The 21,983-nt window shown below is 40.0% G+C and overlaps 2 protein-coding genes and 1 long non-coding RNA gene across 6 annotated transcripts in view; 1 reads left to right on the plus strand and 2 right to left on the minus strand.

Annotated features, from left to right (window-relative positions):
• erg (ETS transcription factor ERG) overlaps positions 1–21,983 on the plus strand; it is a 49,910-nt gene that overhangs the window by 22,227 nt on the left and 5,700 nt on the right. For all 4 annotated transcript variants that reach the window (XM_060896719.1, XM_060896717.1, XM_060896720.1 and 1 more), the window contains 3 exons: positions 3,780–4,036; positions 7,175–7,323; positions 9,352–9,555. In XM_060896719.1, the coding sequence (XP_060752702.1) occupies positions 3,780–4,036; positions 7,175–7,323; positions 9,352–9,555 (610 nt within the window). The remainder of the gene's footprint in view (positions 1–3,779; positions 4,037–7,174; positions 7,324–9,351; positions 9,556–21,983) is intronic.
• LOC132863753 (uncharacterized) lies at positions 13,445–14,019 on the minus strand. The gene is made up of 3 exons (XR_009650141.1): positions 13,924–14,019; positions 13,666–13,788; positions 13,445–13,460 (listed from the first exon to the last, which is right to left on the minus strand). It is a non-coding gene; the product is annotated as an uncharacterized LOC132863753 (long non-coding RNA).
• Positions 14,788–21,799, minus strand: LOC132863752 (uncharacterized). The gene is made up of 9 exons (XM_060896721.1): positions 21,357–21,799; positions 20,227–20,419; positions 19,585–19,683; positions 18,851–18,949; positions 18,117–18,215; positions 17,383–17,481; positions 16,649–16,747; positions 15,915–16,013; positions 14,788–15,279 (listed from the first exon to the last, which is right to left on the minus strand). Exons 1-9 carry the CDS (start codon positions 21,365–21,367, stop codon positions 15,169–15,171), a joined length of 909 nt encoding a protein of 302 aa, XP_060752704.1. The 5' UTR covers positions 21,368–21,799; the 3' UTR covers positions 14,788–15,168.

Here is a 21,983-nt window from a genome sequence, read left to right on the forward strand (position 1 = left end):
AATGTACAGGATTAAATGCTGGAACGAAATGCCTTAGCTTCATCATAGGTTAGTCATTACTGTTTTAAAACACACCCAGAAACTATGAGTCTCAACATTTTTCAAGATTGCTCATGTGTTATTCACTTTCTGAGGATGAGCTGTGTTTTACTGGTTCATGTAATCAAGTCAAACGAATCATGAGGTTTTCAACAAAGGAAATTTCATGATGTTGATTGGAGTTAAATCGTGAATAGATTTGGTAGGCTGGATGGAAGAAGAAAACAAAGCTGTGCTCCTATTTCTAGTCACATTTAACTGACAATAAAGCAGTAAAAGAATCTGTGCCATGCTAAAACTTTCTGCTAATGGCTGAAATGACTGACAGAGGCTTTCCATTGTTTTAAATTTGTTTATTATGGAAGACTAAAATTGGACGTTTTGGAATCTAAGTAGGTGAAAACATGAAAACAAATGCTGTTTTCATTATCGACCTGGAAAAATTTCAGCTGTTTTCCATAGACCTTCTGAGCAGTTTAGAGCGGTCTACATTTTGCACTGCAGTTTTATCTGCTCATAGCCATCCTACTACACTCAGGACACGCAATGCTGGATGTTTCCAGTATTGGCTGCTCTAATGAATTGTTCCATAAGATAAAAAACAGAGGAAGTGTGAGTGTGTGTGAGTGTGTGTGTGTGTGTGTGTGTGTTTGTTAAGTGTGCAGTAACAGGGTCAGTGGGAAATGGATGGGTTTGGTTTCTGTGAGAGTGCAAACTGAGGCCTCTCTTTGCTTCAGCCTATCAGTGCAGTAATGACCTTCGTATCTGCTCCGTGAACTGAGACCTGTTAGAGCGCTCTTTAATTTGGTCCGCAACATAGTGGCCTCTTCTTCACACTGATCGCAGACCTGCTTTCATGATAGCACAGACATTGGAGGCATTTGGAGAATCTGTGCTACATCTTCAGTAAGACTGAAAAAGACTTGAAGTAACGCACTTGTTTACTCGTGTTTACTGTAGTACATTTACTTAAAGTAGTTGGAATTGAAATTGTAGTCTAGTGAATATTTGAATCACTTTATATATGACTGGAAGTCATAACAGGGAGTCAAGACTGAAGCCAAAATGTTTCAGAGGCCCTCTAGTGGCTTGCCAGGTACAGTTTTTAACCCAGCCCATTCCCACGTTCATGAATAAGTGACAATAAAAATTTCAATCTAAGTTACATCTTCACAGATTACTTTTAGGAAAGTATCCTGTTATTTTTACGTTTTGTTGACACTGATATGTCTTATATGTTTCTCCCATTTGCTGATGAGGTGATTGATGGGTTTGGACATGCCAGTCAAGCCTCATGAACATAAACACACACAGACATAAAACCTTTGACTGTTCTGTAGCAAACACATGTCCAGTTCTAAAAAGACCCTCAGCATGGAACTTACAGAATGATTCTGTTGCTCATTTTGATGTCCACTTTAGCTAGCTTGTTGCAGCGATATTACACCCAGCATGAGTAAATTCAATTTAATTAAATTGTATTTGTATTGTGCTTTTAACAAGGGACATTTTTCCAAAGCAATATAAAAATTCTGAATTAAAATAAGAAAATTTTAAATTAAAATTTATTTTTATCCCTAATGAGCAATTTAGAGCCAACGGTGGCAAGGAAAAACTCAGTTGAGGGAAGAAACCTTAAGAGGAATCAGATTCAAAAGGGAATCTTTTTTGGTGAAAATAAATAATTTCCTTAAGTAAATCATTAATGAGGTGATGACATAAACCCTAGTAAATGACATAATAATGTATTGACTGCATGACCTTAGTTCTAAAGATTCTAAATATCTTGATAAGGTTAGCCATATAATTGAAGTTTAACTTCACTCATTTTTAATTGAAGTCCACTGACAACACAAGCAGAGCACTTCTCCATTCAGATGAGTTACGTACCGCAAGTGTCAGAGCAGCTATTGTATAAAATTTCTTTCTTATAAAATACTTGCTTATAAAATAGATTTTGTTGAGTGTAAATGTTGACTGCTGCTTATCGTTTCAGTTAGTACATCACGTTAACTACTTATGCTTACATTTTACTTCAGTTTAAATGATGGATCATCTCAGCTAGCTAGCCTTAGCAGTTCAGTCAGTCCTGACTCAGAGCTCTAAAATCATTTTCTGACACCAATTTCTGCACAATAGCACCAACCATTATGTCCCCAAAAGACTTCAGAAATGCACAATAGGAGTGAATGTTGCCATACTGTCCACTCATATGGGTCACGCGTCAAGCAAGTGGTTAAGACTGTGGGTTGTTTATAAGAAGGTCAGGGTTCAAGCGCCAGCACTGCTAAGCTGCCAATGTTGGGCACCTGAGCAAAGCCCTTAGCCCTCCTTGCTCCAGGGGCACTGTATTATATAAGCCCCTGTTCTCTGACACCAACCACCACAGTTGGGTTATGTGAAGACAAGAATTCCACTGTGCTGTAATGTACTGCATGTGTCAATAGTAAAGGCTTTTCTGCCCCAATTTCATTTATTACATTTATTACAACACATGTTGTATACATAGAGACAGTGAATAGAGTGTACATTTCTCAATTACTTGAGTAAATTTGTAAGACAATCACTGCAGAATTGCATTGCTCCATTTTATTCAACTATGCAACTTTTTCCCTATAGTTCTGTGAAAGTTCTACTCACTAGAGATTTTTATTTATCTAGCACTTGAATGCCAGCAACACCTTTACAAGAGGCCACACATTTTATTATACATCTATATTTTGTATTGATTATTTAACACAGGTGCTTAGGGCCTATCCCTGTGTACTCAGGGGACTAAGCGGGGTAGCATCCCATTACAGAGTACAATTGCACATACACACACACGCACACACATGCACACACACATACAAAAAAACAAACAAACAAAAAAAAAAACAACAACATTTAAACACTGTGTACAATTTAGAGATGCCAATATCTCCATAACAATGTCTTTGACCAAAATACTCAATTTACCTAACCCTAAGAAACCCATGAAGCATGGTAGTCGAAGCCCCAACCCCAAGGGAAGCATAGGAAAACATAGTAACTACTATGCTAATCATATTTTACTACACAAACGCTAATCTAACATGGTCACATTTGTGTGGTTATTGGAGTTATTTTAGGCTTTCTGACAGATTTGAATCAGTCTGGTTACTGTCCTCTGATCGCGTTCATCAACAAGGTGTTACTGCTGAGTGTAAACACTGGAGACTGCTGTGTGTAAAAATCTCAGAAAAACAGTTTCTGAAATACTCAGACCAGCCCATCTGGCACCTTCAGTCATGCCACAATGGGATCAGAAATTAGCCCAGTTCTGATCTGTAATCTGAGCATTAATTTAGCTTTTAATCTGGATCTGCATGATTTTATGTATCGCACTACTGCTACGTGATTTGCTGATTGAATACAGTAAGAACTATTAAAGTGACTAGTGGGTGTATATAATTTATTTAAAGAGTAGCATGGTACACTTAAAGGAAAAGAAAAGCTTCATAATTCACTGTTCTCGGTTTTATAAAGGCTTTTTTTGGAACCTTTTCTAAAAGCATAGAGCTCATTTGAGTTTGTTCTACTAAGAACTTGATACTAGATGAGACACAACTGGGATACTGGGATAATTGTGTTACTAAGAATACTTACCCCACTTCTGCTTAAGTATGGTTTGTGACTACCCATCTCTGGATTGTATTATCATGTTAGCAAACTACCGCTTTTATATACTATATATATCTCTATCCTTCTTCTGTCTGTAGGAGGCGCTGTCCGTGGTGAGTGAGGACCAATCTCTGTTCGAGTGTGTCTACAGCGTGGCCCAGCAGGCCAAGCCAGACATGACAGCATCAGCAGTGAGTGAGTATGGCCAGAGTAAGCTGAGTCCACGAGCCACGCAGCAGGACTGGCTCACCCCTCCGTCTGGTCGTGTCACCATCAAGATGGAATGCAGCAATGGAGGAGGAGCAGGAACCACAGGAGGAGGAGGAGGAAGAGTGGGTCAGGTGAATGGCTCTAGGTGAGCACCACAATTGGCTTATATTGTGTTTAACTGACATTTACCACATTGTATAAGCAGTTCTAGGCTGCTTCGTTCATTTTCTAGTGATTTGATCTAACTTGCCTGCCACACATTACTTTGGCACTAGTGAAATTTTCCACTCTATTGGTGGCTGCTGGATTTCATTTCTGCTCATTGGGCAAAACAATGGGTTTGCCTAAGTCATAGCTTGTAGAAGTTTGGGTGCGGATGTAGGCTTGGTTACTAGCAAAAGTGTAAGTCTGCCAGTCTTGCTTAAAACTGATACTTGAGAAGTATGCTACTGGTGCAGAAATGAAGGGTGGTCTGTGTGGTAGAGAAATGGCTGTTTGGGCTTCGTGACCTGGAATTCATCCATCAAGAACCGTTGGCAGCACAGGAGCCAAATTCACACAGGGATCTGACTCCACCAGCATGCACATATACAGACACACAGACGCAGTGACACGTCGAGCTGCAGCCGAATCCCAAATTCAAAACAGCTGTTTTTATTAAACTCTCACTTTACCTTATGGCCTTTAAATATTTAAAACATAATAAACACACTAGAGAAACAGACAGAAGAGATTTGGACCTGAAGACATGTTGAGCACTAAACAAAGAATGACACATACATTCATACAGCACATAGAGCAGGAGAGACAGGAATATAATGGAATATGAGCTTTTTAACGCGAGTATGAAGCCCTATTCTATTGCAACTAAAAATTTGTGTCATCAAATTAGACCAAAAATTATATTAAATACTTTTCTGCAGTCTGTCTTTGTGGTTAAGCTAAACTAGCTAAGCTAGATGATATAAATGGTAATTCAAAATAGATTTGTCACTGAGAAGATATCTTTTAAAAAAGTGAGAGACAGGGATATACAGTAAAATGATGATGTGCTAATACCCTATTACTGGGCCTGCATTATATGTGCAAGTGTCTTGTTCACCTCATTTTATGAGAAGATTCAGAAAGCATCCCTTTCTTCTAATAGAGTAGGCAATATTAGTTGATATCGGATTTATAAACACATGAGAGGAAAACTGAGGTTTTTACTGTCAATTTACTTTGATATTAGGGTTCTAACACTGAGTCTACTAGCTAGCTTGCTAAATTGTTAAGTCATGAGATAGATAATGCTTTGTGCCTAGCAACAGTCTTCTTATGTCCATAAGCATGTCAATATTTTCCCCAGAGCTGAGAGTGAACACCCAGGTTTAGTGAAATCACACTGGTGTTAACCTCAACCGTTTTTTATCCATTGGAGCCATCAGAATAGCCCATGTGTGTAGAAAATGTAAAGTTGAATGACAAGTTTATCATCTATTCACCTTTATTCTTGTTAATATTCACACAAAGTTTCATTTGAATCCACCAAGAGACCATGAAGCGCTTGTGTTTTCATTTTTTGTCCCTTTATCTTTGTGTACTTGGTCATATTTATTATTCAGCTCTTTATCAAAGAGAACAAAGAGAAAAAGAACAAAGTCACCACATGGTTTTACGGCCACTTTTCCCAGTCTGACAGAAATTCTTGGATGACACCATGTGACACCATGTGATCTTCTGCCCAACCTGCTCAACTCTAAAAAAAGTGGGAACTGATCCTAGGACACAAATTACAATATGGTTACCATCCTGCTGTTCAACTCAGAGACATTTTGAAGTTTTCTTGCAACACGGCCTGTCATACAGATTCTAGACTGAGCAGTTTTTCTGTTGAAGGACTTGTCATGCTCAATTACTTAAATAGCGTAGATGTAAATGAGAACAAACTGGTGAGTGTGTTCTAAAAAAAATGCTTCAGTGGCTCTTGATGGAGTCTGCAGTCATAGGCGTTTACGAGTGTGCTAGTGAAACCGAGGACTCTTTTGGGATTTTAGTATGGCTTTGGTGGAGGACATGGAGAGGTTTTAGATGATCAGATACGCTGCAGCATTTTAGTCATTTGGAAGGTGAAAGAATCTGAGTGTACGTGTGTTTTTAAGAGTTTGTGCATATAAATGAAGGTTATGCATGTATACTACAGATTTGAAGCGTCTGTAGTCTATAACGAGCAGTGTAACATGACTGAAAACCCGCCGTGAGCTGCTGTTCTTAAGCAAGCCAATAGGTGGCTAACACATGAACGGGATAGTAAGAAGAGCTGCAGGCTGTTCGTGTCCTTGGCAAGCTCTTCTGAGCCTAATGGGAAATTCCAGCAGTGATCCTGCACATCTGCTGCCTCAGGCCTGGGCCAGACTGCATACGGCAATTTATGAATACAAATGTCCTCTCGGAGACAGTGAGACTTCTAAGTGCCAGTCTCATCCTCGGTCAGCTGAAACTGTTACCTGTATTTTGAATTATTTAGGCACATTATATGTCTATGTCATCAGTGACAGATGGTCCCACACTTGCAAATATGCTTCATTTGTTTGAAAAGCAGAAATTGATAAGGAAAAAGCCACATTAACTTGCTCTTCCAACTTGTTTTTTTCATAAGATCAGGTATGTACACTTGGACTGTCTTCCAGCTGGATAACAGGGACTCCAGGAAAAAATGCATGGCTGTCAGCAAAAAGTCTCACCTCTTTTAATATGTGTGGTGTTCAGTTTTATAGAACTATTTTGGATATCACCTTCCATTTCCAGAATATGACAGGTTCCTTTGTAATAATCACTGAGTGCATGTTTGTACATAAAATGTTTGTAAGTCATTTGCAAAATGAAAAAATCAAAAACTCCAAGTAGCCACATCTCATGCCAGCACCATAAAAATAAAGTAAATGTGGCCACATTTCGGTTGCAAATGCCACAGGATCGCTGACCAAACAGGAAGTGGTGGTCATGCAGGCGCAAACATTCACTCACAAGATGTTTAGCTCATAATGAAAAGCAGCAGTGGATCCTGGAAGCAGAAAGCCTATAAATTTATTATGTGTAGCTCCTTCAGTCTTCATTTTCTGGCCTTCAGAGCTGTAACGCTCAGCAGAGATCAGAGATGATTTACTTAAAATTTATAGACTTCTGTATGTCTGCCTGCTATCCTTTATCCCAGTCTGTAGAATTATTTGATCAAATACTAAGATTATGGCTATATTTCACAAAATCATAATTTGTGTGTGTGTGCTTGTGCGTGTGTTTGCAGGAATTCTCCAGATGACTGCAGTGTAGGAAAAGGAAAAATGGCAAGTGGAGGTGATGGTGCTCCTATGACCTACAGCAGCTACATGGAGGACAAACATGCTGCCCCTCCCAATATGACGACCAACGAGCGCAGAGTTATTGTACCTGCAGGTCTCTCTCTCTCTCTCTCTCTCTCTCTCTCTCTCTCTCTCTCGCTCTCTCTCTCTCTTTCTCACACACAAATGCACACACGCCACACACACACTTCCATGCATTAAACTCTACAACTCAATATCTTCTGATTCCTGGATTTATTTACTTATATTTGCTCAAATCCTACCAGTAAGATCTGATAGAACATACACTCTACAACACGAGCATAATTAATACACCAATTGAACGGTAGGGATTAGACCCTATTGATGTCATAGTGAAATTGTCTGATCTGTGTGTATAGTCAATAAGAAGACTTAAAAGTATTAAAAGGTCGTTAAAAGGCTGATTCTGAACAACAGGAAGTTAAGAGATGGTCTCAAATATAATTGATAATGGATGAAGTAGCTATGAGTGTGTGCGTGTGTGTGTGTGTGTGTGTGTGTGTGTGTGTGTGTGTGTCATCCCTCACTGGACTTAAATATATACATCCTTTAACATACCATCTTTGTGAGTTGTTTTGTTCTGCGTTATGCATGTGTATGCCAAGCTTTTGTGTGTGTGTATGTGTGTGTGTTCATATGCGTGCATATGCCAAGCTTTCTCATGTTGAGCAATGCACTCTGTCCCCAAAAGCCCAAATGCAACTTCCTCCTCAGCTGAAGTTGACAGGCACAGTGAAGCAGCATGTTTAGTGCATCCTGTTTTCACTCTAAAGAGGGACAATGGACACAGGGGACGCAGGAATGCAGCGGCAGGAAGCACATCCCTAAGTGCACAGGGCTGAACAGATTTGTGAGCTCTCACTCGTAAATGGAGGGTCAGTAGAGCTCAGTGGGACTAAGAAAGGATAAGAAGGTTTAATAAAGGTTAAAACAACACATCCTTACACAGACTGGTACAGTGACATCTGACTGTAACTTTCTGTGCTTTGTTCAGGGATTCGCCAAGTTTTACGCATAACAAGTAATGATGCCCTGCTCGATCAGAATAGAATCAGTATTAGCTCATTTTAATTTTAGAGCCTCGGAATATTAATAATGTAACCATGAAAGGTTTTTTGTCCAAAAAAGTTCTGAAAAAGGTCCCTACATACTATTCCAAGTTGATCGTATTTGATTGCTACTTTTTAAATTTTTGATGCGCTGACATTTTTGAAATCTTAAAAATTCTGTACATTAGCTTAGAAATTAATATATCATTCATTCAGCACAAAGAGCCTGTTTAAATTGAAGCAGTAACTGAGTTAAACTGAACTGGCAACCCTGTTAGATCCTGAGCTTTAAGGTAGCAATGCTACTCAATGCCCCACCAGGCAGTCTGTAAGCTTCACTTCTTCTAATCTGTTAAAAATCAGGTTCAATAGGGAATCACTAGGGCCCTGAGCTGGGAGAAATTTCCACCAATGATGATTCATTTATCATGGTGACTTAGGCATGGTAGTGCAATGGGTAGGCTTTAATATCAGGTTCCTCTCTGTTTCATATACAACATACAAAAACCCCATTCATCCATCCTTCTATTTCTGTACCACTATCCTACAAAGAGTCATGTTGAACCTGGAGTCTGACAGGGTGTCAGTCCTTTGCAGAGCACAATCACACACTCGCACACCCATTCACACATAATTTAGAAAGGCATGCCATCTCTATGGCATTTGTCTTTGTACTGGGGAAATAAACCTGAGTACCTGAAGTGCAGGGAGACCATGCAAACTCTCTGCACATAGGGTGGAGAAGGGAATCAAACCCCCAACCCTAAAGTGCGATTCAAACATGATAACCACAATGGCCCCTACGATATAAATACATTGTAGTGTGTGTGTGTGTGTGTGTGTGTGTGTGTGTGTGTGTGTGTGAGTGTGTGTGTGTGGTGCCCTGCAATGTGCAGGTGTCCCATCTGGAGTGTATTCCTACCTCATGTTGTTCCTATGATGGCCTACGGTTCCATCACAACCGTAACCAGTATAAAGTGCTTATGAAATAGTTTGAGTGCAACAGTATGCATATGGTTTATACGTTATTTTGTGTATGTGTGTGGTTGTAGACCCCACACTATGGACACCAGATCACGTGCGTCAGTGGTTGGAGTGGGCTGTAAGGGAGTATGGCTTGCTGGAGGTGGATGTCTCGCTCTTCCATAACATCGATGGCAAAGAACTCTGCAAGATGAGCAAAGAGGACTTCCAGAGACTAACACCCAGCTACAATGCTGACATCCTACTGTCTCATCTCCACTACCTACGGGAGAGTGAGTGCCTTACACAAACACACACAAACACACACACACACAAACACACACACACAAACACACACAGTGGGTGTATCTAGTTGTCAGCATTTCATTATTATTAATTAATATTTATGAAAAATACTGACAATGATTCAGTCAGAAATACGTAGAAAGAGTTGCACAGAAAGAGAGAGAGTGTGTGTGTGTGTGTGTGTGTGTGTGTGCGAGAGAGAGAGAGAGAGAGAGAGAGAGAGAGAGAGAGAGAGAGAGAGAGAGAGAGAGAGAGAGAGAGAGAACTAGGAAAAGCGAGGGATGCCTCTTTTCCTTCCCAGCATTCTCCCTTTTGAATTAGGTATAAAACTCACATTCCCTAGTTATTAACGCACACACACACACACACACACTCGTGCGCACATATTCACACATTTATCACATTCTGGGGTCTACCTCATTTTTGTACCCTTATGGGGTCCACCCTTTCCAAAGGTCCTACAACTCTGTAAAAAATCAAATAAAATTCCTAATCACAAATATCACTTCAATTTACAAAAATTCTAAACTTTTTCAAAAAAGGATTTTGGCCCCCTGTGGGGCCCGGTTTCTAGCATGGTACCCTTGTGAGGTCCACTTTCACACACACACACATTTCAAGTTTTTATAGCTTGAAGAAGGACCAAAAAAATTATCTGGAGATATTAGGAGTTTCTTTGTATGAACTTGATTAAATACAGGACCTATTAAATACATCCTCTACATATTATATCCATTTATTTTGCACCAACCGACATACCTGATTGTCACCTGATTGTCACGATGGTAATGACCCCTGGTGCAAATTCATGGTGAATTTCCAAATCAAACCTCTCAAACACCATACTGTGTTAAAATCAGGCTTTGCCAGACTAACCAAAAGTAATATTTTACATCAAACATGGCATAAAATAGTCTCTTAACAACAGGTTTTGTCCTCAAGAAGCATGTATTTATGTTTGAAAAAGTGCAGTGCCACATAAATTAGAACAGTGTGCACATAGTTTCAGTACAAAAAAATATGTAAATAAAATATACAGCTTTCAGAACAAGGACAATTAATACAACTAAAACAAAATAATAACCACTATTAAAAAAGTGATTAGACAAAACACAATCTTTTATTGGACTTTTCTCCTGTGGGAAGCAATGCGGTTTTTAACAAAATATTTTACTGCTTTCCAGTCTCTGCTTCCAAGGGCTTCAGGTTCTGCAGCAATGCACTGCTGACAGTCTTCCTTACCTGGTACTTCATTCATTACTAGGAACCTTCTCAAATGCCTTTCAACTGCAGAACATTCTTCTGGTCCCCAGCTTCTTTTTATTGCAGTTTGTTTGCCTAGGTAGAAAGAAAAAGAAAGTTAGCCCATTCTTGACCAACTACTAAAAATAGCTGTTTAAGGTAAATCTCCACAGATTTTGTTCTGCGACAGTTTGAAACACAAAATATGGAGTAGATTCTATCTACATGGCTACACAAGACAGCAAAATTATCACATTTTTAGCATAACTAGTAGACTGTGTGCTTTAACTCCCTTTATTTGAATATATTGTCTTCTGGGAAGGTAGGATTCTGACTTTTGTGTACTATCTACTTAACTTACTTTGTTCTAGAGTAGTGTGATTTGAATTTTGTTATGTTATAGCATTGTTGATCTTATAGTGTTGGCAATGATTATAGTGATAGGCAATGATTCGCTCAGCAGTCCGGACTACCCTCTGTAGTCTCCTGAGGTCGGATTGGCACAACTGTTGTCAAGGCACAACTTGTTTTCAACCTGCCCAAGTTCTCGCATACCACCCCTCTGCTGCTCTCTCTCCGATGGCTTCTGGAAGCTGCATGCATTAGATTCAACACACTGATGCTTGCCTACAAATCCAAAAATGGACCAGCTCCCTCTTACCTCAAAGCCCTCATCACTCCTCATGCTGCACCTTACACCCTCAGATCTACAGCACTGCCCCAACATCTATCAGGGTAAGTGGTAAGTTTACTACAAGACTCTTTTCTGTTCTGGCAACAAGGTGGTGAAATGAACTTCCCCTACGGGTCCGGACAGTTACAGTAAGTCACTCGCTGTTTTCAAACGACGGTTGAAGACCTACTTATTCAAGTAGCACTTCAACTAGCACTTTCTTCCTTGTTTGTTGTATGTGTGTATTTAAAAATAATAATACATTTAAAAAAAAAAACTGTAATTTAGTGATTTAGACTCATGGTATCTTAAGTATTTAACCTAGTAAGCCAGAGTTAATGTATTCAATGATAGAGACTTAAAAGCACTTTGTACATTGCTCTGGATAAGGGTGTCTGCCAAATTCTGTAAATGCCATTGCTCTGCAAGGCTGTTTTCATTCAAACATTTTCTTGTACTGTAAAAGAAGAAAACCCTATAGATGTCAACTTGGCTCAGCTTTGTACCACTCACTCCCATGTAAAGTGGTGCATGAGGTTTCAAACTGTCCATCAATCTGTTTTGCTCATTTGAACTCACCTCTCTTTCTTGATTGCTTGGTCTTGCTTTTGGCAGTGGAGGTAAGTACTGCCTGGGCTTCATCTGGTTTTATGAGTTCAGCAACAGTTTTCACAGGTGTGACTTTTTTGTTTCCAGTACGTCTGGCAAGCTCTGAGTTTTTGACGAACATACTGGTGTTCTCTCTTTAATTTTTCATTCTTCTTGAACAGTCTATAACCATACTCAAGTATGTGACCGTCTTGCGTAATAGCAACTGTAGTCATATCTTGATTCATGCCACTTAAGGACTGCCAATATGCATCAGAAAATCCTTTTGGAGCATTTTCTGCAAAAACACACAACGCTTGAACTCTTGTTTTCCTTGGTTTGGATTTCTGAGGCTTGAATTTGCAGGCCTGAAAATGTCGCCACATTGCTCTTCTTTTGAACAAACCATAGTAGTACACACAATGCATGAATTCTTGTCCCTCCATTTGCTTCTTCGGTTGCTTCCACGGAATGAGTTTGCCTTCCTGGCTCTGCAAAACTTCGGTATTATATTCAAAGTTCCCTTTATTTCGGATAAGGTCTAATTGTAGTCGTCTTTCTTTTGAATTTTTTGGGAGACTAAATGCTTTTGCAACTTCAGTTTTATCACTGTGTTTACGCATCAAGTGTCTGGACATTTTCTGAACCACCTGTCCACAATACAAGCAGTGATGCTTCTTGTTATAACTTCTTGCACCATCATTTGTCTTCAAAACTGGGTCAACAAAGATACAGTCCTCTTTTTCAAAAGACAGTGAACACCTCTTATTTGTAGAATATGTTTGCACCCCTTCCTCATCATTCATGATAGCTTTGCTTTGAATAGGGCTTTTACTGGAATACTTAAAGCTGTTCTGACTGGAAGACTTGCTTGTGCTCTGACTGGAAGACTTGCTCGTGCTCTGACTGGAAGACTTGCTCGTGCTCCGGCTGGAAGACTTGCTCGTGCTCCGGCTGGAAGACTTGCTCGTGCTCCGGCTGGAAGACTTGCTCGTGCTCTGGCTGGAAGACTTGCTCGTGCTCTGACTGGAAGACTTGCTTGTGCTCTGACTAGCTAGTTCCAAGCTGCTGTCACTGTCTGTGCTTCGGTCCTTGGGATTTGGAATATATTCATCTCCACTATCTACATCTGAATCATCTGATCCTACAAAGCTCATCTGTATCTTAAGAAGATAAAAACAACAAATTACTCATCCAAATTAATGTGTTTCTTACTATCTACACTAATGTGTCTTTTCTGTAGGGATGGGGTGCATTCTACAAGCTCTATAAAATTCATAGTACTTTCAGTTTGTGTAAATTTAAAAATACGAAAGAAATGCTGTTTATTAAGCCTAATCTGAGTGTGTTAAATGGTAAGCATAAAAGGCACACCTTGGCATAAATCTACTAACATATTTGGGAAAATATTAATGCAAGAACATATTGATCCATTTAAAAAGCAATAAAAAACCAACCAACAACAGTAACAGACAAGCAATGATCGTTTGTATTTATGCGACACAGGCAAGTGCGTCACTCAAATTAGTGAACACTGAGTTTGAGTGGTGCTATGCCTTTAGCGATAATATAAAAGTGTAAGAATAAAGCTTACCGGATGGCAACAGCCTCGCTTCGGCCTTTGTAAAGTCATTTTTGAACTAAAAGTGGAAGGATTCTCAGTATCGTCACTGTCAGTTGAATCATAGAGAGCATCAGAGAAATCAAGTACTGGTTTCTGCATAAAGGGAGATATGTCAATCTACAGTTATCCACTATTATTCATAATTTATTAAAATCAACTAAAGGGAAACAATTTTGAGGGAAAGTTTCTTTCAACTAGTTATTAGTATCAAAAGTGGCCGGGAAATACCAGAAAGCTTTTGGTCCTTTTGAGCTTTGGAACAGTATCATCTGTTTGCACACTGGAATGGTCTTTAACAGAATCTACGTCATCAGTTTCATCCACTATACTCTCATTGGAATCATAAAGAGGATCAGAAATGCCCTAAACTCCAACCATCTAAAATAGGATGTTACATAACAGAGTTATGTCAGGGTTTTTCTAATAAAATCACAAGTAAAGGATTTTTTTTTTATACCAGTGGACATTTTACTAGCTGCAAAAGTATTTGAGGCATACAAGAATGTTTTCAACTTTATCATGGTGTACAGTCAAGAGATTGGTCTTTCATACTAAACACACTGAGTTCAGCAGAATTTGAATAATCCATAGTAACAACGCAAATAATCGCATAGGCACTACAAGCTGAGAGTAATGATGCAAGTAAATATATCTAAAATATTCGTCATTACCTGTGTACCACCTTTTGGGGTGTTTGAATCATGATAGGAACTCTCAGGCTCTATTGGTACAAAAGAAGCCTGTTTACCTTTATCTATTGTCACCTAAAATATAGATCTAAACTAAAAATTAATTACACGCTAATAGCAAACATTAATGTGTAGAGTAATCCCATGCAAAATCATTTCTACAGCAGTATATAACAGAGCCCAGTGTACACATTCTCAGATGAGGTTGGTTTAAGACAAGTATCTAAAACGGGATTGCTTTCAATCCCCTACATGTTATTGTGGTACCTGTTGGAACGTCTATAAAAGTCCATTAAATGGACTTTTATAGACGTTCCAACAGGTATCACAATAACATGTAGGGGATTGAAAGCAATCCCGTTTTAGATACTTGTCTTAAACCAACCTCAGCTGAGAATGTGTACAATTATGCATGTAATACGTCAGGTTTTGATACTGAAAGCTGTTGCCCAAATGAAATGTAATCACTTAAAGTAAGGTCCAATCGGAAGGGCCCCATAAGGACAAGACTAGAAACAAGGGAGTGTGTGTGAAGATAAGTCGAACAACAAAACCTACAAATCTGTTCAGGCGGGCCCCACAAGGGCAACACTAGAAACGTACGTGTGTAAGTATGACTAGAGACATCAGGGCTGGACTGAAAGGGTGTTTGTCAGAATAAGTCCAATACCCAATGACCTACCCTGTAAAGTGAAGTCAAAATACCAAAACGAACAACTGCCTGTCTTGGTTGTGGAACTACATAGGGTACAATTCAAGATAAATAGTAAAGACAGCCTCCACATCATTCCATTACCTGTGTGTTAGCATCATCCCCCTGGGATTTTTGTAGGGTACTCAGATCAGAGACCATCTCAGAGTCTGCTGCCACAGGAGAAGGCTGCTTATTGGTCACCTGAAAGACAGAACAATACTATGAGCATGTAATTCACTCTTAGTCATCATGAATGTGGAGATACACAGACGTTCCATCAATAGAGTCATGCAAAATCATTTCTACAGCGGTATATAACAGAGCCCAGTGCCTTTAATGGACTTTTATAGACGTTCCAACAGGTACCACAATAACATGTAGGGGATTGAAAGCAATCCCGTTTTAGATACTTGTCTTAAACCAACCTCAGCTGAGAATGTGTACAATTATGCATGTAATACGTCAGGTTTTGATACTGAAAGCTGTTGCCCAAATGAAATGTAATCACTTAAAGTAAGGTCCAATCGGAAGGGCCCCATAAGGACAAGACTAGAAACAAGGGAGTGTGTGTGAAGATAAGTCGAACAACAAAACCTACAAATCTGTTCAGGCGGGCCCCACAAGGGCAACACTAGAAACGTACGTGTGTAAGTATGACTAGAGACATCAGGGCTGGACTGAAAGGGTGTTTGTCAGAATAAGTCCAATACCCAATGACCTACCCTGTAAAGTGAAGTCAAAATACCAAAACGAACAACTGCCTGTCTTGGTTGTGGAACTACATAGGGTACAATTCAAGATAAATAGTAAAGACAGCCTCCACATCATTCCATTACCTGTGTGTTAGCATCATCCCCCTGGGATTTTTGTAGGGTACTCAGATCAGAGACCATCTCAGAGTCTGCTGCCACAGGAGAAGGCTGCTTATTGGTCACCTGAAAGACAGAACAATACTATGAGCATGTAATTCACTCTTAGTCATCATGAATGTGGAGATACACAGACGTTCCATCAATAGAGTCATGCAAAATCATTTCTACAGCGGTATATAACAGAGCCCAGTGCCTTTAATGGACTTTTATAGACGTTCCAACAGGTACCACAATAACATGTAGGGGATTGAAAGCAATCCCGTTTTAGATACTTGTCTTAAACCAACCTCAGCTGAGAATGTGTACAATTATGCATGTAATACGTCAGGTTTTGATACTGAAAGCTGTTGCCCAAATGAAATGTAATCACTTAAAGTAAGGTCCAATCGGAAGGGCCCCATAAGGACAAGACTAGAAACAAGGGAGTGTGTGTGAAGATAAGTCGAACAACAAAACCTACAAATCTGTTCAGGCGGGCCCCACAAGGGCAACACTAGAAACGTACGTGTGTAAGTATGACTAGAGACATCAGGGCTGGACTGAAAGGGTGTTTGTCAGAATAAGTCCAATACCCAATGACCTACCCTGTAAAGTGAAGTCAAAATACCAAAACGAACAACTGCCTGTCTTGGTTGTGGAACTACATAGGGTACAATTCAAGATAAATAGTAAAGACAGCCTCCACATCATTCCATTACCTGTGTGTTAGCATCATCCCCCTGGGATTTTTGTAGGGTACTCAGATCAGAGACCATCTCAGAGTCTGCTGCCACAGGAGAAGGCTGCTTATTGGTCACCTGAAAGACAGAACAATACTATGAGCATGTAATTCACTCTTAGTCATCATGAATGTGGAGATACACAGACGTTCCATCAATAGAGTCATGCAAAATCATTTCTACAGCGGTATATAACAGAGCCCAGTGCCTTTAATGGACTTTTATAGACGTTCCAACAGGTACCACAATAACATGTAGGGGATTGAAAGCAATCCCGTTTTAGATACTTGTCTTAAACCAACCTCAGCTGAGAATGTGTACAATTATGCATGTAATACGTCAGGTTTTGATACTGAAAGCTGTTGCCCAAATGAAATGTAATCACTTAAAGTAAGGTCCAATCGGAAGGGCCCCATAAGGACAAGACTAGAAACAAGGGAGTGTGTGTGAAGATAAGTCGAACAACAAAACCTACAAATCTGTTCAGGCGGGCCCCACAAGGGCAACACTAGAAACGTACGTGTGTAAGTATGACTAGAGACATCAGGGCTGGACTGAAAGGGTGTTTGTCAGAATAAGTCCAATACCCAATGACCTACCCTGTAAAGTGAAGTCAAAATACCAAAACGAACAACTGCCTGTCTTGGTTGTGGAACTACATAGGGTACAATTCAAGATAAATAGTAAAGACAGCCTCCACATCATTCCATTACCTGTGTGTTAGCATCATCCCCCTGGGATTTTTGTAGGGTACTCAGATCAGAGACCATCTCAGAGTCTGCTGCCACAGGAGAAGGCTGCTTATTGGTCACCTGAAAGACAGAACAATACTATGAGCATGTAATTCACTCTTAGTCATCATGAATGTGGAGATACACAGACGTTCCATCAATAGAGTCATGCAAAATCATTTCTACAGCGGTATATAACAGAGCCCAGTGCCTTTAATGGACTTTTATAGACGTTCCAACAGGTACCACAATAACATGTAGGGGATTGAAAGCAATCCCGTTTTAGATACTTGTCTTAAACCAACCTCAGCTGAGAATGTGTACAATTATGCATGTAATACGTCAGGTTTTGATACTGAAAGCTGTTGCCCAAATGAAATGTAATCACTTAAAGTAAGGTCCAATCGGAAGGGCCCCATAAGGACAAGACTAGAAACAAGGGAGTGTGTGTGAAGATAAGTCGAACAACAAAACCTACAAATCTGTTCAGGCGGGCCCCACAAGGGCAACACTAGAAACGTACGTGTGTAAGTATGACTAGAGACATCAGGGCTGGACTGAAAGGGTGTTTGTCAGAATAAGTCCAATACCCAATGACCTACCCTGTAAAGTGAAGTCAAAATACCAAAACGAACAACTGCCTGTCTTGGTTGTGGAACTACATAGGGTACAATTCAAGATAAATAGTAAAGACAGCCTCCACATCATTCCATTACCTGTGTGTTAGCATCATCCCCCTGGGATTTTTGTAGGGTACTCAGATCAGAGACCATCTCAGAGTCTGCTGCCACAGGAGAAGGCTGCTTATTGGTCACCTGAAAGACAGAACAATACTATGAGCATGTAATTCACTCTTAGTCATCATGAATGTGGAGATACACAGACGTTCCATCAATAGAGTCATGCAAAATCATTTCTACAGCGGTATATAACAGAGCCCAGTGCCTTTAATGGACTTTTATAGACGTTCCAACAGGTACCACAATAACATGTAGGGGATTGAAAGCAATCCCGTTTTAGATACTTGTCTTAAACCAACCTCAGCTGAGAATGTGTACAATTATGCATGTAATACGTCAGGTTTTGATACTGAAAGCTGTTGCCCAAATGAAATGTAATCACTTAAAGTAAGGTCCAATCGGAAGGGCCCCATAAGGACAAGACTAGAAACAAGGGAGTGTGTGTGAAGATAAGTCGAACAACAAAACCTACAAATCTGTTCAGGCGGGCCCCACAAGGGCAACACTAGAAACGTACGTGTGTAAGTATGACTAGAGACATCAGGGCTGGACTGAAAGGGTGTTTGTCAGAATAAGTCCAATACCCAATGACCTACCCTGTAAAGTGAAGTCAAAATACCAAAACGAACAACTGCCTGTCTTGGTTGTGGAACTACATAGGGTACAATTCAAGATAAATAGTAAAGACAGCCTCCACATCATTCCATTACCTGTGTGTTAGCATCATCCCCCTGGGATTTTTGTAGGGTACTCAGATCAGAGACCATCTCAGAGTCTGCTGCCACAGGAGAAGGCTGCTTATTGGTCACCTGAAAGACAGAACAATACTATGAGCATGTAATTCACTCTTAGTCATCATGAATGTGGAGATACACAGACGTTCCATCAATAGAGTCATGCAAAATCATTTCTACAGCGGTATATAACAGAGCCCAGTGCCTTTAATGGACTTTTATAGACGTTCCAACAGGTACCACAATAACATGTAGGGGATTGAAAGCAATCCCGTTTTAGATACTTGTCTTAAACCAACCTCAGCTGAGAATGTGTACAATTATGCATGTAATACGTCAGGTTTTGATACTGAAAGCTGTTGCCCAAATGAAATGTAATCACTTAAAGTAAGGTCCAATCGGAAGGGCCCCATAAGGACAAGACTAGAAACAAGGGAGTGTGTGTGAAGATAAGTCGAACAACAAAACCTACAAATCTGTTCAGGCGGGCCCCACAAGGGCAACACTAGAAACGTACGTGTGTAAGTATGACTAGAGACATCAGGGCTGGACTGAAAGGGTGTTTGTCAGAATAAGTCCAATACCCAATGACCTACTCTCTAAAGTGAAGTCAAAATACCAAAACGAACAACTGCCTGTCTTGGTTGTGGAACTACATAGGGTACAATTCAAGATAAATAGTAAAGACAGCCTCCACATCATTCCATTACCTGTGTGTTAGCATCATCACCCTGGGATTTTTGTAGGGTACTCAGATCAGAGACCATCTCAGAGTCTGCTGCCACAGGAGAAGGCTGCTTATTGGTCACCTGAAAGACAGAACAATACTATGAGCATGTAATTCATTCTTAGTCATCATGAATGTGGAGATACACAGACGTTCCATCAATAGAGTCATGCAAAATCATTTCTACAGCGGTATATAACAGAGCCCAGTGCCTTTAATGGACTTTTATAGACGTTCCAACAGGTACCACAATAACATGTAGGGGATTGAAAGCAATCCCGTTTTAGATACTTGTCTTAAACCAACCTCAGCTGAGAATGTGTACAATTATGCATGTAATACGTCAGGTTTTGATACTGAAAGCTGTTGCCCAAATGAAATGTAATCACTTAAAGTAAGGTCCAATCGGAAGGGCCCCATAAGGACAAGACTAGAAACAAGGGAGTGTGTGTGAAGATAAGTCGAACAACAAAACCTACAAATCTGTTCAGGCGGGCCCCACAAGGGCAACACTAGAAACGTACGTGTGTAAGTATGACTAGAGACATCAGGGCTGGACTGAAAGGGTGTTTGTCAGAATAATTCCCATTACCAAATGAATCACCTTGACTGATAACCAACTCACCTTTATGCGCCACGGCCATTTGGAATCTCCATAGTTGTAATCAAGTTCGGTTCCTGCTTCTATATGCCTCACAGCGAATAAACACAAATGTGGCCTGTCATTTACAATGACTTTTTTCATTACACAATTTGGGAATTTATGGTTGTCATTTACTAGTCTTCCAAGAGACCCATCTTCTTTGGATGCATCAATACTAAATAAAAGTGGAATAAAAAAAAAAAACACTCATTAAAATGTTATTAAGTGACTGAAGTGTATACATCATTCAAAACTGAGTTTCTGTTATCTGGTAATGATTGATTTTTCTGCTACAAATGAAGTAACACATTTAAATATAACTATGAAAGATAAGATTATGCCAAGCTCCGCTATATTGTTTAGCATATGTAACTGGTGCAATCATGTTACTCTACTGACATCATGGTCTTCTCATTTATTAACAAGCCAGTCAGTTTTTTAATGTGGGTCAACAACTCTGTGTCTAAAAGTGTTAATGATGGACAGACAAAAGCATCATATGGGGCCCAAGCCATTTAAACATTAAAAGGACCTTAGTTACATTGGGGTTAATTCGGAATTAATTTGGCTATTAATTGATAACTACGCAGTTTGATATATAAATAAATAAGTTTAACTAACTAAATAATAATGAATACTATAAATGTACACGCTTTTCGTTTTATTAGTAAAAACACGGCTAGCGCTGGTTAGCGTCCGCTAGCCGTGATGTAGCTAACGCTAACGCTAGCGCTAGTCGCGATGTCGCTAATGCTAGCGCTAGTCGCGATGTCGCTAATGCTAGCGCTAGTCGCGATGTCGCTAACGCTAGCGCTAGCCGTGATGCATAGATATATATCTATGGCCGTGATGTCGCTAACGCTAGCGCTACCCGTGATGCATAGATATATATCTATGGCCGTTATGTAGCTAACGCTAGCCGTGTCTGTAGCTAGCGCTAGCTAGCGCTACAGCTAATCTCACAACGGGGCTCGGTGTAGTATGTATCCTACATAAGAGGTATATTGTCGTGTGATAAGTATGTATAATTTCCCCTTGTATATAACTGTACTATAGCTGCAAGTAACTGGGCATCTAATAATAAAAAATGAACAATATGAAATTTAACTCACCTCTTACTCATAACAGCAGGTTCTTTGTCTGTGAAACCTCGTGATGAAGACCATAATTCCTTTCTCTCACAGCAGTAAACCTCATGATATCGTATTATTCAATAAAACTTTATTTAAATGACAAGAGTGTGTGTGAGCTTACACACATTCCAGGACCATCGGACAGGTCCAAATCTACCTAGGGGGCGCTCGAGAACCCAGGTCCCACACACTCGTACCCAGTTTTTGCTACGTTGTGGGCCAAGTAAAAAAAACACATTAGGCATATCAGGGGAGCATCCTGAGCATGTTAAAATGAAAAAACGTTGTGGGGTCCGGCATTTTGGGCCCCACAACGTAGTTGGGCCCCACACCGTTGGTCTACTCCCGGTGACCGGACCCGACAAAGTAAGAAATGTGAGACCACACACACACACACACACACACACACACACACACACAAACACACACACACAAACACACACACACACAAACTGAATACATTTAAGAAGACTGAATGCTGCATGTTGTTAACTTAACTGATTGACTGAATGTTTCATTTGGCATTTTGCAGCTCTATCACACACTGACGCATGTGCAGTACTGACAGCAGGAGCTCTTGATTTATGTTCCCCTCCCATTTTCTGC

The sequence above is a fragment of the Tachysurus vachellii genome, chromosome 20 (genome assembly GCF_030014155.1).
Source record: "Tachysurus vachellii isolate PV-2020 chromosome 20, HZAU_Pvac_v1, whole genome shotgun sequence".
Classification (NCBI taxonomy): domain Eukaryota; kingdom Metazoa; phylum Chordata; class Actinopteri; order Siluriformes; family Bagridae; genus Tachysurus; species Tachysurus vachellii.

Excerpts from the sequence above, each read along its gene's own strand:
- LOC132863752 (XM_060896721.1), bottom strand. Across the intron at positions 18,216-18,850 it reads GGGATGATGCTAACACACAG|GTGACCAATAAGCAGCCTTC; the intron begins GTAATGGAATGA and ends TCTGTCTTTCAG. Across the intron at positions 16,748-17,382 it reads GGGATGATGCTAACACACAG|GTGACCAATAAGCAGCCTTC; the intron begins GTAATGGAATGA and ends TCTGTCTTTCAG.